Genomic DNA, 18,373 nt, shown 5'->3' with positions numbered 1-18,373 from the left:
ATTGAGGTATTTTCTCAGAATGGAAGTAGCTCGATCAAAAGAGGGGATTTTAGTTTCTCGACAGAAATACATGCTTGACTTACTTAAAGAGACGGATATGATTGGATGTAAGCCCGTTGATACTCCTGTGGAATCAATGCTAAACTTAGTGATTTGGATAACAAAGTTCCAGTCAATAAAGAAAGATATCAGCGTCTTGTTGGAAATTAATTTACCTATCTCATACTAGACCGGACATAACCTACGGAGTCAGTGTAGTTAGTCAATTTATGCAAGCACCTTATGAAGAACATATGAAGGTTGTGGAACGCATCCTGAGATATTTGAAAACCACTCCTGGTAAGGGTTTGATGTTCAGGAAATCTGACAAACGGTGCATTGAAGCGTACACCGATTCTAATTTGGCAGGTTTTGTTGTTGACAGAAAATCAACGTCTAGGTACTACATTTTTGTATGGGGTAATCTCATTACTTGGAGGAGTAAGAAACAAGGAATGGTTGTCAGAAGCAGCGCCGAAGCAGAGTACAGGGCCACGAGTCTAGGAATATGTAAAGAAATGGTTGAAGAAAGTCTTGTCGGATCTCTATCAAGATAGTGATCTCACGATGAAACTCTATTGTGATATTAAAGTAGCAATAAGCATGGCGAATAACCCTGTTTAGCAGGATAAAACATGTGGAAGTTGATAGACACTTCATCAAAGAAAGACTGGACAGTGGCAACATCTGTATTTTATACCTTCCTTCCAGTCAACAAGTTGTAGATGTCCTGACAAAAGGATTACTTAGACAAAGCTTTGATTTTTGTGTTAGCAAGTTGGGTCTTATTGATATCTATGCCCCAACTTGAGGGGGAGTGTTGAAAATAGGAGGGTTTAGCCCTAAGGGCATTTTAGTAATTTATCCTTGTCCTAGGGTTTCCTACTAGATTATTTATATGAGTAGCCTCTCCTGTATTCAGTATTATCGAATTAATAAAAGTATGTCGTATCGTGGTTTTTTCACCCTATTCTAGGGTTTTCCACATAAACAAGTGTGTGCTACTTTCTTTCTTCTTTTACTTTCATCAAAGGCATATGCCCTTGATCAAGAGGTTAGAGGTTCAAATACCTTCCACCCTATATGTTATTGAACTATAAAAAAAGGATGTACGTTTCATTAAAATTCTGAATTAAATATCACATCCATAATATATGGTATTGTTTTTCCTCTGCCATGTATTTTTATTTGTTGGATGCTGGATTTACCAAAAAGAGTAATCCTCTATCTGAGTGTCATATCTTAAGAGAAGGAAGGATTTGATTGCATATTTGATATTTGTTTTTTTTTTAAACAAAAAATTAAAACAACTGCTTTCATTGAGGAAAAAAATGAAAGAATACAAGGGCATACAAAAAACTAAACCCACAAAAACCCCACTAAAGAAAGGGTTTCCAACTAGGAGAAATAATGCCTATAGAGTAATTACAAAAGGTTTTTGAAACTGAAGCCATAAGAGAAACATGAAATCTTACCAAAGACCAAACCTCACTATGGTCCCTCTCCACTCCCCTGAACACTCTATTGTTCCTTTCCCCCAAAGAACCCACAATAAAGCACACACCCTAGCAGACCAAAGAAACCTCTCTCAAAAAGGTGGATGGAGAAGGAAACTCTTTGATCGTCAATCGAACACCTCTCTGATAAGCAATCGAGATATCAAACTCCAGCAAAAAACGATTCGAGATGGATCTCGGGAACTGATATTCCTAAAAAAGGTGATCCAGACTTTCCTCCGTTTTCCAACATAGAATGCAACAAAAAGGACCCATTAACGAAGACATCTTTCTCGAAATTCTATCCAAAGTATTCACACGACCAAGCAGGACCTACCAAGCAAAGAACTTAACCTTCTTTGGAATCTTAATCCTCCATAAGACCTCAAAGACCGACTCAACAGAGGGGGAAGGATCCAACAAAAACCTGAAAAACGACTTACAAGAAAACCCGCAAGCGGCTTAGGACTTCACACATATCTGATATCTGTTAAACAATCTTTGAGATGGACTAAATAGTGTCTGCTCTTGGATGGAAATTGTATCGAGAACTAAAAGATAGCTTTATTTTCTCATTTCATATTCAAAGATATCTTAAAGATGGAGAAACTTAACTATCTTCTGGATCTTGTGCCTTTGTGAATTTTCTTGGTTGATTGAATGAATAAAAATGCACCTCATTTTGATGTTTGTGCTGTTTTGTCTCAATTTATAAATGCTTGCTAGTTAGGAAACGAGACTTACTCCATTAGCTTGGCATGCATTTCTTTTGTACTGTAATATTTTGAGATTTAAAATTGATCATGTTTTTTTCAGTTTTAATGACCGGGTTCGAGACGCAATACTTGGTGGATCTCCATTTGGGCATCCTCTTCAGCAAGGATTTGTGACTGGCCTATTGCTAGAGGTATTTCAGAATTTCTTTGATCCAAGCGTCCTATAATCTGACCTCAACAGTTTCTCACTGTGCACAATCAAATATCACAAGGAAGGAAAATTGCTCTGATTAATATTGCATGAGTAGGCTTTAGCTGTAAGACATAGTTTTGGTTCAAATCTAAGTCTATGCTATATGTATTGCACTCACACACACACAATTTTGACTAAATATTAAATATACTCGATAATACTTCCTTCCAGAGCTCAGTAGTAAATGCATAATAGAGAAAAGATAGTTTTCATTTTATGCATGATTTTTACACATAATAAATAACTTTTATGCCTAAATAGTAGGAAATTTCCTTTGTACTTTTGTCATTGATCTTCATTTTTTTCCAAAGTGAGGTTCTACAGGTAAACATTCATCTGTGTATAGATTTTCCTTATCCAATGGCCTATGGTTAAAGCTCCATTAAGAGCACAATCCATTGCCAGTAATTGCTGCGGAATGGGTTTGCCCTTTTCAGGGGGATTTTCCCAAGTTATCTCGAGTCCAAACTCCCTTATCAGCATGTTGAGAGGCACAAATCCATCTCACAAATTCAGCAGCCTCCCATTCTTAACTTTCTTTACTTCAACTTTCAGATTCCCAGCAATCATCCCAATAGTCTGCAAGCAAAGTGTTTTTAGTCTGAGCAGTACCATAAAAACCAGGAACGGAAGAAGTCAAGGGAATCCTTGCACTCTAAAAATCTTCCAAGATCTGAACTGCCTTTTCATTTCTAACATTGGAGGGGAAGAAATAGTCAATGCTTATTTTTAAGAAGGTCCATGAACTCTTAAAGCTTGAGAAGATTTTTTTTACAGAAGTCCATCCCTGGGCTCAATTCCATACTTGCTGACTAAGAGCCATCCAAGGGCTCAATTCCTTTGGATTGTTGATGAAATATTAAGTCAGGGTTTTCCTTCTTTATTCACATTACATTTTTTATTCCATAATTTTGGTTGAAAAATTTGTTTGGTAAATAATGCATATGTTGAATTAAATGTGTTTTTTTATTTTTTTCTTCCTGGCTGTAGAATAATATTTATACTTCGTTTTGTTGCAGTTTTTTCCCTTGTATCCAAATATATCAATTTTTCTTATTTTGCAGCCTAATGATCATGACCATGGTACAGACAAAGTTGCGGAATCTATGCTTGCTGTGTCAAAGGATCATATTGAGGTTAGTCATCTGACATCTCTGCGCGAGTGGAAGTGGTCAACTCTTAGAATCATGTTGTGGTTATTTTCCTTCTCAAATTATTATTTTTATATATAGGCATTAAAAAAACTATTTTTTAATATATATATATATATATATATATATATATACACACATTAAAAGAGATTTATTTAGTTTTCTAAATCTGCCAAAACAATTATTTTTCCTTCTCAAATAAACACGAGGGGCTGAAACAAAAGTAAAGGATACTGGCTTCTTTGAGAAAGAGACCAGTTTACAAGTTACTAGTAAAATAAAGAAAGAATCGACAAAATGCTAAGAAAAAATTGAAAAGAGAAATCTGCTTTTTAATTAACTACCTTTAGATAACTTTGATTATTTCAACATTTCCATTGTACAAAGCCATCATCATATCATCAATGTTGTCAGGTTCAAGTTTATCCAATATAGCTTCTGCAGTATATTATTGTTTACCTTCGGTTCCGATGTATTGTAAGTAATTAAAATAAATTTCAGGTTGCGATGGCTGCCAATTTGAGGGACTATGTTCTAACCAATTTTGAAGGACAAGAGGTATTCTTTGAGGGGAAGAGCAGTTTCTCATTAGGAACTTTTTAAGATGGAACTGATATTTGTTTCCCACGTGTGCACGTACATTTGTTTAAATGTATGTGTGTGTATACATGCATGCATATGATTCATCCTACTGACATTATCCAGTTGGTTTACCAATGTTTTATTTTTTTTTTGAGGAAAAGTTTTACGGTAAAATCATGGAAAAGACATAGTTCTTGGTTTTCCAGATCATTTATCCTTTTCCAATTTAAACAAGAAATGGGCATTGAAAAAAAAATATTTTAGTACACTTTCTTCTTGTCTTAAGAATTGAAATAAAAATACAAATGGATCTAGTTCATTAGTCTTTTCCAACAAGAATTGCATATCATTATCATTTTTTTAGTTGAAGAATTTCGATACTATTATATCTTTTTCCAGGTGAAGGGGTTAGAAGTACTGACTCATGATGGATCTCCAGTGGCGTATGCTTCTTGCCCCTCAGAAACTGTAAGATGCACTCGTCTCTAGATTTTTGTGAATTCATGCTAGTCATCATTAGTTCTCATGTACCTTTTTTCTTCCCTGGATAAGAAACCATAAAAAAATATTTACTAACAAAGATTAGGGTACAAAAGACGATTCAATAAAGAATCACCCCAACTTAAGCTCTGTGGGTCAATAATGCCCAATCAAACTATTTATGAAACAACGTAAAACACTTCAATAGGGGTTGTAACATCAATATCCATAGCTTATCTCTTTTTGCCTCCAGAATTTCCATGCACTTCACGAAAATTAGCTGCCTCTTTCGGAAGGATATGTCGAGAATTTTGTAAAAAGACTACCTTTTTTGTCTGATCCTAGAAAAGGAGTTGACCGGACAAGTAAAAGATTTCAGGCTGATCAGTGTCAAAGTGGTCTTAGCTGAAAAACAAAAGTAGCTAATTCATCCCATGGTTTCTAGTAATGAAACATCCTTTATTCTAATAAGACTTTTTATAGGTTTGACACCTGAAACATGAGGTAAAGGAAAGGCCGCAATCAAATAGGAGGAGTTGGTTAGTTGATTAAGATGAACTTAGAGAATGCCTCTGACATGGTGGATTGAGGCTTCCTGCTGGAAGTCCTAAAGTGAAAAGGTCTTTGTGAGAAATGCATTGAACAGATGGATGGATGCATTTCTTGAACGAAATTCTCTTTTTTACTAATGGAAGAGTAAGACCGAGAAGAAATTTCAGGACTCCTGGAAGAGGCTTCGGGTTGGAATACCTTATTTCCCCTTCCCTTTAAACTTCTTGAGCAGGCTATAATAAAATACAGAATAAGTATCTTTTACAAATAGTTAGGCCTATACTCCTATTAACCTTTTAAATTTTATGAGTAAATCCTTCAAATTTCAAAATTTTCTAGAATAATTTTTTAAACTAGCATGGTCAGTGCTGATTATCGTCACTGATATTACAATATGATTTTAAATTCTGGTATGCTTAGTGTCACAATCGCTCTTTCGGGAGCTTCTCTTAGCGATTGTGCGGCACTTGTTCCCGCTCACGAACAAGTCAGCCAATTCGAATACGGACTGCCGGTGGCACACCGAGTGCCTCTCGCAACCTCCACCCCCGTTTTAGGGAAAACGGTTTTAGAAAACGAGTTTGGAGAAAAGGTTTTCGTAAGCAGTTTTTGTGAGTGTGAATAAAGAAAGAAAGATTGTAGTAGACTAGAAAGCAATAAGCAACAACAACAGCTTTATAGAGTACTAATCCGGGTATGGAGAAGTGATGATTAGTCTTATCCCCATATAGTGCATTCTGAACAAAAAGCCAACTGGCACCCTTGCATATGCAAAAGGGCGAGTGGTCACTTACAATGAAAATGTAAAGAAAGCAAGCTAACTAAGCTAATACAATACATGATATGAAAGTATGCTAGAAGGGGGTTGGATCGGGCATGCGGCCATGGGCAACAGGCCCTGGACAAGCATGACCGTGACATTCTCCCCCACTTAATTGGTTGACGTCCCCGTCAACCGACCTTGTTCAAAATCTGCGATGGCTGGAGCTACATTCTTCAAATCTTCGGCCCGTTCTCAACTGATCTCTTCGTCGGGGAGATCCTTCCATTTCACTAAGAACTTTGTCAATTCTCGCCTGGGTCTTCCAATACGGCGCGTACGTTTATTCAGGATTTGTGCAACTTCTTTCTCAACGGAATTCTTCATCGTGACCGGTGGGCGCCTTAGCATATTTCGTTGTTCATCCTCGGGATCGGGATGATAGGACTTTAGGATACTCACATGGATGACAGGATGAATCTTCATCCATGAGGGTAACTGAACCTTATATGAGGTTCTCCCGACCTTCTCAATTACCTCCACTGGACCTTCATATTTCCTTACTAGCCGTTGGTCTCTCTGGCCTCGGAAACGAAACTGTTCCGGTCGTAGCTTGATTAGGACCTTGTCCCCAGCTTGAAACTCGAAGGCCCTCCGCTTCTTATCAGCCCACTTCTTCATCCTTCTTGACGCTCTTTCCAGGTAGGCGCGAGCTATCTCAGAGGTTTTGCTCCACTCTTTAGTGAAGTTATGTGTCTGAGGACTTTTGCCTGCATTAGGGTGGTCCACCAAGTGTGGCATGAGTGGCTGTCTACCGCACACCACTTCGAAGGGTGTTTTTCCGGTCGCGGAACTCTGTTGGCTATTGAAGCTGAACTGAGCCACATCTAACAACTGGACCCAGTTCTTCTGCCTAGCGTCGATAAAGTGACGCAAATATTCCTCGAGCATATTGTTGAAGCGTTCTGTCTGGCCGTCAGTTTGGGGATGATAGCTAGAGGAGATATTCAGTGTTGACCCCAATATTTTGAACAATTCTGTCCAAAATGTCCCAGTGAATCCCGATCGCTAACAATGCTCGCGGGGACGCCCCATAATTTCACGATGTGTTTGAAGAACAGCTGGGCAGTCATCACGGCTGTGCACATCTTCGGCATTGGGATGAAAGTGGTATATTTTGAGAACCGGTCGATGATAACAAGGATCGATTCGAACTCTCCCACCTTGGGCAAATGGGTGATGAAGTCGAGAGACACGCTCTCCCATGGTCTAGAGGGCACAGGTAGGGGTTCCAGCAGACCCGCTAATTTCGCCCTTTCGACCTTGTCTTGTTGGCAGACAAGGCAAGTCTTGGTAAATTGCATGACATCATCTCGAAGGCTTGGCCAGTAGTAGCCTTGTTTCAGGAGGGCATAAGTCCTCTGCCAACCATTATGTCCTGCCCACGGTGTGTCGTGACACTCCTTCATCAGCGACCTTCGTAACTCCCCGGATCTGGGGATGTAGAGGCGATTGCCCTTGGTGTATAGTAGATCGTCTTCCACCCAAAACTGGCATGTCTTCCCCTCTTTGGCCAACTGTATGATGGCTTGCGCCGCTGTGTCGTTTGTCAAGTGAGTTTTGACAGTTTCTCGTACTGTTGCACTCAACGTACTTGCTTGTAGGCAGGCGAACATACACAGGGCCACATGTTCGCTCTTTCGGCTAAGAGCATCGGCCGCTTGGTTACTTTTCCCCGGTCTATGTTCGAATTGGAAGTCGAACTCCGCTAGACACTCCTGCCACCGTGCCTGTTTCGACGACAACTTCGGTTGGTTGAAGAAGTGGCAAATGGAGTTGTTGTCGGTCTTGACCACAAACTTGGCCCCCAAGAGATACTGTCTCCAGGCCCTCAAGCAATGAACTACTACTAACATCTCTTTCTCGGAGGCGGCATACCTCCGTTCGACATCATTTAGTTTCTTACTCTCATACGCGATGGGGTGTCCGTCTTGGAGGAGGACACCGCCCAACGCGAAGTCAGAAGCATCAGTCTCAACTTCAAATGGCTTGGTCACGTCGGCAATTCCGAGGACCGGCCCCTCAATCATCACTTTCTTCAAGCCCTCAAAGGCGGCTTGACATTCAGGAGTCCAGCTCCATTGGCTATCTTTCTTCAGCAGGTCGGTTAATGGCCCTATTCTTCTTGAGAATCCTTCTACGAACCGCCTAGTTGGCTAGTCCGAGGAAGGATCGTAGTTCGGTCACGGATGATGGTACCCTCCAGTCTCTGATCGCGGCCACCTTGCCCTCTTCCATACCAATCCGACCACACTCAATCACGTGGCCGAGGAAATTTATGCGCTCTTGGGCAAAGGAGCACTTCTCTCTCTTTACATACAATTGATTTTTCCTCAGTTTTTCGAAGACTAGTTGGAGGTGATGTCAATGGTCCTCCAGCGAGGCACTATAGACCGCAATGTCATCGAGATACACTACGACGAATTTGTCGAGGTATTCGTGAAACACTTGGTTCATTAAGGTGCAGAAAGTTGCTGGAGCATTGGTGAGGCCAAAGGGCATCACGAGGAATTCAAAGGCTCTATATCTCATGACACAGGTCGTCTTAGGTTCGTCTCCTTCAGCAATTCGGACCTGATAATATCCCAACCGCAGGTCCAGTTTCGAGAAATACTTAGCGTCGTGAAGCCGATCAAATAAGTCAGTAATGATAGGAAGGGGATATTTGTTGCGGACTGTGAGCTTGTTCAAGGCCCGATAGCCGATGCATAACCGGAGGCTCCCATCCTTCTTCTGAAATAGTACTGAGGCTCTGTAAGGGGCCTTTGTCGGTTTGATAAATCCCGCATCTAACTGTTCATCTAACTGTTTTCGGAGTTCGGCCAATTCTGGCGGGGCCATCCGATATGCATTCTTGGCGGGCGGCTTTGCCCCTGGTAACAACTCGATCTCATAGTCAATCCCCCTTCGTGGGGGTAAGGACTTGGGCAAGCTTTTAGGCATGACATCTCGATACTCTTCCAAGACAAATAGAACGTCTCGGGGGATCTCTTCTTCTGTGGATTCAGCTGATTCTATCGGGATGGCCATGAACGTGGGTTCGTTGTGGGCCAGGCCTCTCTTCAATTGGAGGGCTGAGATCATTCTCACCCCATTTGGCTGCTTGATACTGGCTTGAACTACGGTGGGTGTGGATCTGGTAATGACTAGACATTTGGCGAGGGGCATTGGTATAACTTTATGTTCAAGTAGGAACTCCATCCCCAATACCACGTCGAAATCATCCATTTTGACAATCACGAAGTCAACGAGGTCCTTCCAGTCTCCTAACTTCACTGGAGTTCTCTTCGCTATCCCCGTAATCGGTAGGGCTGCAGAATTCACAGCTTTCATCTTCCCTGCATCTCTTTCCCAGGTCAAGTTCAGGCGGCGGGCTTCCGTTTCAGTCATGAAGTTATGGGTGGCCCCAGAGTCGACCATAGTGCTCTTGACCGATCTTTGGTTGACCTTAGAGTCCACATACATGAGTCCTCTCTCTAGTGGCTCCGTCGCCTTTCCCATTTTCTTCTGGAGCGCAGATAAGAATTTCAATGCTCCCATCTTAGGATTCTCAATTTCTGCAGCTGGCTCGATTACTATCTCCCCCAGTTCAGCCTTGTCTTCTGAGCTAGAGGCTAATGTGGCTTGAAAAGCATTGAACGCGGTCCGATTTGGACATTCGCCCGCCCTGTGTGGCCCTCAACATATGAAACAAGACAGGGGGTGATTGTAATTGTTATGCTGTTGTGGCGGCCCCCGCTAGTTGTTTCCTGATCTCGGTTGGGATGGTTTACGGTCCCCCCCCTATGTTCTTGTCTCCTCCCCCAGGTCTGGGAGGACTGGAACGACTGTTTTTGTTTCCCCCATTTGAGGAAGTTGACTGCTTCCTCACATCTTGCGAGTCAGTGCTAAGGTCGTATAGCCGTTCAGCTGCCGCATAGGCAGAGGGGAGATCCTGTACTCTCTGTTCATATAATTTTGATTTCGCCCACGGTTTCAGCCCTTCGACAAAGCAAAAGACCTTGTCTTTCTCGAACATATCTCGTATGTCCAACATGAGTCCTGCAAACTGTTTTACGTAGTCCCTGATGTTACCTGTTTGCTTCAGCTCTCGGAGTTTTCGTCGAGCCAGGATCTCGACATTTTCAAGGAAGAACTGCGAGCGAAGTTCTTGTTTCAGTCTATCCCAAGTATCAATTATGCATCGACCTTCCTGTATGTCTGTAAATCGCGATCTCCACCATAGTTTTGCATCCTCAGCCAGATGCATCGTTGCTAGTGTGACTTTCGACTCTTCAGTCCCCGTGTTCGTCGCCTTGAAGTATTGCTCAAGGTCGAAGATAAAGTTTTCCAGGGCTTTTGTTTCCCGCACCCCACAGAAGGGTTTCGGTTCTGGGATTTTTATTTTGCTTACTGCCATTGCTCCCCCAGATGGGGCTTGGTTCCTTACCGCTCGGATGGTGAGATTCACCCTTGCGCTCACATCCGCTATCTCGGCTCTGACAACGTCAAGGGCCGACCGAAAGTCTTCAGACAAATCGGTTACCATCTGAAGTATTGCTTTTTGGGAGCCGTCCAACTCTTCGACGCGCTCCTCTATGTGGGCAACAGAGCCCGATGAGTTATCGCCACGTTCAAAGCTGCCGGACCGTGCCCTTTTGGTCTCAAGGGTCTATTTTAGGTCTAACTCAAGAAATTGTGTAAGTGAAGGCGGATCGAGCTTATACCCTCATCATCAGTTCTCTGACGGGTAATCCGTCTAGGCGGCCCACTACCGCATCAATTCCATCGGCTTTCTCAACAACTTCTTGTAGCCGAGTCTCTAGGAAACAGATACTATCCAGGACCTCTCTCAGGTAGAGCATTTTCTCTTCCATCTCTACCAACCTATCCACGTGGGACTTGTTCAGGTTCTTCGTCGCCGACATGATCACTGATCTTTCCCACTATGAGCCAACTTGGCTCTGATACCAACTGTCACAATCGCTCTTTCGGGAGCTTCTCTTAGCGATTGTGCGACACTTGTTCCCGCTCACGAACAAGTCAGCCAATTCGAATACGGACTGCCGGTGGCACACCGAGTGCCTCTCGCAACCTCCACTCCCGTTTTAGGGAAAACGGGTTTGGAGAGAAGGTTTTCGTAAGCAGTTTTTGTGAGTGTGAATAAAGAAAGAAAGATTGTAGTAGACTAGAAAGCAATAAACAACAACAATAGCTTTATAGAGTACTACTCCGGGTATGGGGAAGTGATGATTAGTCTTATCCCATATAGTGCATTCTGAACAAAAAAGTCAACTAGCACCCTTGCATATGCAAAAGGGTGAGTGACCACTTACAATGAAAATGTAAAGAAAGCAAGCTAACTAAGCTAATACAATACATGATATGAAAGTATGTTAGAAGGGGGTTGGATTGGGCATGCGGCCATGGGCAACAGGCCCTGGACAAGCATGACCGTGACACTCAGCCATGCATTTGACATTCTCAATTAATTTTCAGGTGAATTATGTTTCTGCTCATGATAATGAAACTCTATTCGACATCGTGAGTTTGAAGGTATTATGAACTGGTTTTGTGAATTATACTGGTTTTTTTAAGAGCTGAATCTGCATATAGCCTCTTTCCTGTAGACTCCAAGGAACATTGCCGTGGATGATAGGTGCAGGATTAATCATTTAGCCACCAGTATTATAGCACTATCACAGGTATTTAATTTTAATAAATCATGAAAGTTGGTAGTCTTCATATTTACGATGTTAATTCTCCTATTATCTTCAAAGTTCAAGGCATTAAATGTGTAAATCAGAAGAAACTTATTTCACAGGAAACCATGTTCATGCGCCTTAAGAAATTATAAACTATTCTGGAAATTGAATTTATTCAGACGTGGCTACTGGAATATTTTTACTATTATGAAAGTTTAACATACCTAGTAAATGGGATGGCCTTACCGACATGGTGTTTGTAGATGACACTAAACTTGGTATTGTTATGTATCGAATCAACAGATTAACTAGATGTGGAAATTGTATCGCAAGTGATCCAGGTCATGGATGCCTGATGCAGGACATAGAATTTTACATGTTCTTGGCTCTTCAACTTCATGATCAAGTTGACTGTGACATGTAGATCTGAAAAATGAAACCATGTTTTCTTTTTATTGTTTGATTAATATTATGGGCATTGGCATAGTTATAAGACAGCATCAAATTAAAGACCAAATTAATTATTTATGATTTTTGGTTCTGTAATTCTGGTTACTTAATTACTCTCTTCCTCTAAAAGGGAATACCATTTTTCCACTGTGGTGATGAATTACTACGCTCAAAATCAATGGATCGTGATTCATACAACTCTGGTGATTGGTTCAACAGGTCCTGTTCTAATTTTATTTCGTTCAATGATGTATTAACCTTTCAAAAGTAATTAGACGTTGAGGGTGTCAACTTCAGAGTCTAGTACTGTTGTTTTTTTGTTCTCTACTTTTTGGCAAATCCAATACGGTACATTATTTGGAACATATATGCATTGGGTATCCAAATCCCATTTTCTCTAACTGAATAAGGTTTACTGCCAGTAAGGGTGTATCTTGGCTTACCTTGAATTGATGTTTTCTTTCACAAAATCAGACTCGACTTCACGTACACGACAAATAATTGGGGCGTTGGCCTTCCTCCAAAAGAGAAGAACGAATACAATTGGCCCCTGTAAGTTTTACAATATTTTGACATATCTTGACGTGTTAGCTATTTGATTTTGAGTAGCATATATTCTACAACTATTCCTTTGCCTTCTGGAATCTGGAATAGATGGAACTTGTCCCAGTGGCCAGTAATCCAATTAATTATTTGCCTGAACATCTTTTTGATTGTTTGGACTAGCCACTGTCTTCCTGTACTTTTTAAAATTTCCGTTGCATATGTTTACTGGAAACCTTTGCTAATGATGCCTTCCATTTCAGAATAAAACCTAGATTGGCTGATCCCTCCTTCAAGCCTAGTAAAACTCATATTCTTGCTGCTGTGGAAAATTGCACAAATCTGTTACAAATCAGATACTCTTCACCCCTTTTCCGTTTGAAGACATCTAATGCTATCCAGGTGAGAATGGTTATTTAAGACCAATAGTCGGATGAAATACAAAATTTCATTTTTAATCAGTTGATTAATCTTAAGGACTTGACATTATATTTAATAAAATGGCCTTTATCTTGTACAACTTTATTTTGTACAAGAGCCACATAAATCATGCTACGGGAGAATACTGTCAAGGTGGCTCAGAGCATCATTACTTGATTCACGCTGGTCTACAATATACACTGTTTTATTTCAATTTCTACTTTTTAACGTGCAAAATTTAAATGATATGGCTGAACCAGTTAAACTGGACCTGAAATTGCACCATCGGTTCCTGAGGTTTCAGCTATTACATATAATGTCATAAGCTAAGAGCATAATGAAAAGATGGATCTAGATAAAAATGTGCTCGTTGTGGAATTAAGAAAGTTTTTGCTTTTGGGAAGGTTTTCTTTAGGTAAATGCTATTCCTTCTTTTTCTTTTCTTAGATTCTCTTTTTCTTTTCTTAGATTCCTCTTGCATCCAATTTGGAATTGCTGTGTTCATCCCTTCTGATATTGAGTTTCAACGGGGTTGTATGGCTTTGCCTGCCTTTGTTTACATGTTTACTTTATCTAGTGTTCCTTACCTGAATGATCTTGCATCATGACTTCCTGTGGCCTACGCTTCTACTTTATGTCATATCTACAGTCTACCTCAACTTCTTTGATTTATCAGTTGCTACACATCTGAAATTTTATCTTGTCAAACTGTCCAAAAGTCTTAAAAATATTGACTATTTAATGGATATTGTACTGATTATAAAATTGGGCTAGAAATAAAGGTAAATAGATTTTGAGTCCAGGACCATTTGTAAATTTCGTAGGATTTTAGATTGTCACTATCTCAAAAGCTTCTTGTTTATTCAGAGTAATTATAATCATTCCAACTATTTCTTCAACTCCTCAAACAGAACTGGGGTCATTTTGTTGAAATGTTAAGCTACTAATCTTCATCTTCGTTTAGTTTCTCTAGAATTGTTAAAACATGAAACCTACGTGTAGTGCTTGTGATGTGAAGTGCATTTGCCTTTTTGTGTGTATAGAGACGAGTCCGTTTCCACAACTCAGGTGCATCACTTATACCTGGACTGATAGTGATGAGCATTGAAGATGGGCACGAAGGCATTCCAGGGTTAAGTCAGCTGGATTCAATGTGCGTAGAGTAGCCTTCTCTTCTTCTATCGAGGATTTTACTCATAATAATACCCTTATCTCATGTTATCCGCAGCTACTCGTACATTGTTGTTGTGGTTAATGCACGTCCAACTGAGATTTCATTTCCTTGTCCTGCATTGCGGGCAAGGACTCTTCAATTACATCCCATTCAGGTAAATACTCTCTTGAGATCCTAACAGTGCTTGGCTTCAAAAGAGATTGTTAAGTAAATATAGCTTTTATCTTTATCATTTGTGCCATGTCAACGTCAAAAGACCTAATTAGGCTTTGATTACATGCTATGTAAATTGTCACCACGTTTCATCAGCTCCTCCCCCCAACCAAGAAAAGGCTTTGTAAATAATTGTTAGAAATGTTGGAAATAAGGGCCTTTGTTGATAGTTTATAGCTCCAAAGATATTTTTGTATTTTACTGTATCCTAGGTTTATTTTCTTTTTTATTTTAGGGCTTGCTAGAGCCCATACTTCTATTGTAACATTGTTAAAAATATTAAAAGAGATTCTCTATCGTGGTTTTTTCTCCCTGTTCTAGGTTTTTTCATCTAAACCTAGTGTTCTCTATTTTCTATCTTTTAACTTTTTATCTGTAAATATGGCAGTTAATGTCAACCGATCCCATTGTAAAAAATTCAACATACGAGCCATCCACAGGATGCTTCATGGTGCCTCCAAGGACGACAGCAGTATTTGTGGAGCCTCGGATATATGAGTAGCCATATTCTCTGAAATGGTATTTCCTTATGCCTATGTCATCCTGAACTAATTGCTTTCGTTTAGTGAAAGTGACAGAAATGTCTATCTCAAATATTGAAACTTACGCCGTATCAAGTGCAATTGTCATATTCATCATTGTACAGTATGCTAAATTAAAAAGTTGAGATTGATAAATTGATATATATTGAATCTTTTTCTAATATATCTATTGCACAAGAAGCTCAATAATTGAAATATATTCAATCTTCTTCTAACATATTCTTTACCCTATAATCTACATAGTTCGATGCAATTTGGTAGTTTGGCTTATCTATCTCTTATTTCTCCTCTTCCCTGAAAAATCCAAGTTTTAGATGGGCTATATCTTTGGTCAATACTCCAATAAAAGAATTCTTCGACTTGATCTAGCTTTCTCCATCAGTGATGTTTTGACTGCTATTTCTTTTTGCCACCCTTCTACTCACACCCACCTCTCTAAGGGAGGAAAAGTGGGCATGAATAATCCTTCATAGCCTCTTATTATTTTTTCAGTTATGTCAATGATGGGGATTGAACACACAATTTTATTTTGAACTGGGTCCTACTCCTAGATGGATGGACTGTACAACTGAAAGTAGAGACTTTTGGTGATGAAGGGCTTTTATAAATGATCTACATTTCATTTTTCTTTCTTTTATTTACATAACATATACTCAGACCTTCTCATTGCTTTTATAAGGAGAAAATTCCTCTTCTCCGTGGGGCCATGCTGTGTGTTTCGTGCAAGGTATGCAACTTTCATGTTCTAATTTTTTAGTAATTGTTTTTTCATATCCTCACAAATTTGGCCAAGTAAAACAAAAAAGTCTTTCTTTTGATGCATCCATTATTATTTAATTGTACTGTTTTCGAAAATATTAGATCTGATATCATGTCAGTTTTTGGAATTGATAAGAGAATGACCATTATTCTTCCATCTTCCTTACTTGGGTTTGAAGAAAAAGGAGAGGGAGTGGTTTTTCTTTTTTTTTTTTATTAAAAAAAAAAAAAAAAAACTTCTTTCATGGCAAAAAGAAGAAAAAATAAGGACGTATTTGGTAGGTAATTTGAAAACAAATGATTCAAAGAAAATAAAATTGCACTTCATGTTTCCAAAACAGATTCAGAAATTAACTTTAAATTTGAACAATTTTTCAAAATATTTTTGATAATATATTTATGAACCATAAAATAATCATAGGTACTCACTGGAAATTAGGTTGAATATAAACTATCATTGGTTAATTTATGAACTTATTTATGTTAAAATTTTTGTATAATATTTATTTTGTAATATCATATAATATATAATATCTTATATAATATATATTTTAATTTCACAAAAATAATTGAGTTTATTAAATGAAATACCATATTTATTATTGTTTTTATAATCTTTTCTAATGTAATTTTGCATTTTAAATTTTGAATTCAAAATTTGTTGCACGTAAAATATAAAAATGTTGTTTTTAAAATTTTCACTGTTTGGATCACAGAATCATAAAACAGTTTTCAAAACCGAAATCTAGACTTACCAAATGCATACTTACTGAACTCATTGAATCTGCAAATATAAAACAAAACTTGAATTGCCTACCAACAAGCATGTTGCTTCAGTATGGTTAAAGAAATTATGGCCTTATGTCATGTCTTAATTAACAAATAAAACAAATAATCTAAACTAGATGCAATGTTTTTCCTATTAAGATCCAAGTATAAGTCAAAATAGAGTTATGGTGAGTTCAGGGTCAAACATAGGGACAATCGACTAAGATGTGTTTGAGCCTAATGCCTGATCTAATGAAATGAGATCTTAATTATACGTTGAGAATGCTTTATACAGTTAATCTAATTTGACTAAGTACAAATGTGGTGGAAGTGTATGCTGGTGAATAATGTAAGCGATAGTGACTGATGATTCGTCGAATGGTTGTGGAAGTGAAGGTGGTGATGACAATTGCAAACACCTTGAAATAGCATGTGTGAAATATGAAAGAAATATCAATGAATAAAGCAGGATTGAGAAAGATTGAGAAAGATTTACTAACATTTTTCTAAGTTATGCCTAAGTCATGCGTTCATATCGTTATCTCATAAAAGACTCATGTCTTAGTGTTTTTAAGCCACAATACTCTATTTCTAGGATGCATGTTTGGTTAATTTCAGACAAAAATGTTAATTTTATGTCTAAAGTCACTCCTTTCCTTGTTTTATAAGTTTCACAGTGTCAGACACATATTCTCTCAAGCAGTTGATTATTTTTACTTAAACCAATTTCTCAATCAATTTATTCAATGTTAATATGCACACATTAAAAAAGATGAACTTTGACTTATGCAAGACTTGGTAAAAATGTTGGTTTAACTTCCTCAAGCCATTGACGAAAATTGCTCATGATAAAGGAAAGGAATGACATGGATGGATTGAATATGGAATAGATCATATTTATATTAACGCACATGAGTTTTTCAATCTCAAATAACTTGATAAAAATAAGATCACAGGAAAAATGTAATAAGGAGCAGAGAATGAAAGTGTCAAGCAGTAGGTGCAATCGCTTTCTTCCTTTGGCTTGTATAGTGGTTGCTTCAATAGATGATGGAGTTTTCTCTTGTTTCAGAGAAGAAGATTGAGTTCTCACTCAGAATTCTTAAAAAGAAAAAAGCTTGAATGGTGGACGATAATGGTGGAATAATAGAAGAATTTGGGTAGTGCTTCAACCAATCTTTAGTTGAGAAGTCTCCTTCTTAGACAATTTTCGGATGAGCTATTTATAGGCGTCAAATGGAAGCTTCATTGCCTCTTCCTAATAATGCTTTGACATGTTTGTATTTAATTCCATGCTCTGCTGCGTCGACTACTCGCGTCACAGGTTCATCGGCTACCAACTTGCATTTTGATTTGACATCTACCGGTCATGCATTTGTCTTTTTCTCTCTTCATGTTTCTGCTCGTCACATAGTTTTTTGCATGCAAAATTTGGAGTTGATTTGATCAATTCATATGCGTCCACGGCTGTAGCTTTTGTTTCTTTGGTTTGTTTTTGCTTTTTTTTCATCAGAAATCTTGCATTCAAAAGATATTAAATTTTATAATTTTTAGGATAATAAGTTTTGTAAATGCATGAACGCAAAGCAATTTTTTTACATGAATTTCACATTAAAGTTATGTATTTTTATTTAAATTTTCCTAATTATTCTAAATAAAAAGGTACGATAATTTATATTTCTATCCGTTATCAAAATCCATTCGAAAGATGAAAAGTTTGGATGCCTCAGA

The 18,373-nt window shown here is 38.6% G+C and overlaps 1 protein-coding gene across 11 annotated transcripts in view; it reads left to right on the top strand.

Moving 5' to 3' along the window:
• Positions 1–18,278, top strand: part of LDA (limit dextrinase) — a 39,125-nt gene extending 20,847 nt beyond the window's left edge. The window contains exons 17-31 of one of the 11 annotated variants that reach the window (XR_005482862.2): positions 2,352–2,442; positions 3,569–3,640; positions 4,157–4,213; positions 4,637–4,705; positions 11,568–11,624; positions 11,699–11,773; positions 12,354–12,442; positions 12,698–12,775; positions 13,030–13,168; positions 14,230–14,339; positions 14,415–14,514; positions 14,962–15,092; positions 15,608–15,702; positions 15,795–15,842; positions 17,715–18,278. Coding sequence is in view for 2 of the 11 variants with exons in the window: in XM_039036441.2 (XP_038892369.1) it covers positions 2,352–2,442; positions 3,569–3,640; positions 4,157–4,213; positions 4,637–4,705; positions 11,568–11,624; positions 11,699–11,773; positions 12,354–12,442; positions 12,698–12,775; positions 13,030–13,168; positions 14,230–14,339; positions 14,415–14,514; positions 14,962–15,075 (1,051 nt within the window). In the remaining 9 variants the exon portion in view is untranslated. Of the gene's footprint in view, positions 1–2,351; positions 2,443–3,568; positions 3,641–4,156; positions 4,214–4,636; positions 4,706–11,567; positions 11,625–11,698; positions 11,774–12,353; positions 12,443–12,697; positions 12,776–13,029; positions 13,169–13,446; positions 13,602–14,229; positions 14,340–14,414; positions 14,515–14,961; positions 15,313–15,607; positions 15,938–17,714 lie in introns of those variants that run through there. The other 10 variants (XR_016530619.1, XR_005482861.2, XR_016530615.1 and 7 more) reach the window with 10 other exon arrangements.
• The last annotated feature ends 95 nt before the right edge of the window (positions 18,279–18,373 follow it).

Source organism: Benincasa hispida, chromosome 7, assembly GCF_027475165.1.
Source record: "Benincasa hispida cultivar pf3 chromosome 7, pf3_genome.v1.1, whole genome shotgun sequence".
Taxonomy (NCBI): domain Eukaryota; kingdom Viridiplantae; phylum Streptophyta; class Magnoliopsida; order Cucurbitales; family Cucurbitaceae; genus Benincasa; species Benincasa hispida.
Note: the sequence above shows the minus strand (reverse complement) of the source record. Positions and strands in the feature narration are given on the sequence as shown.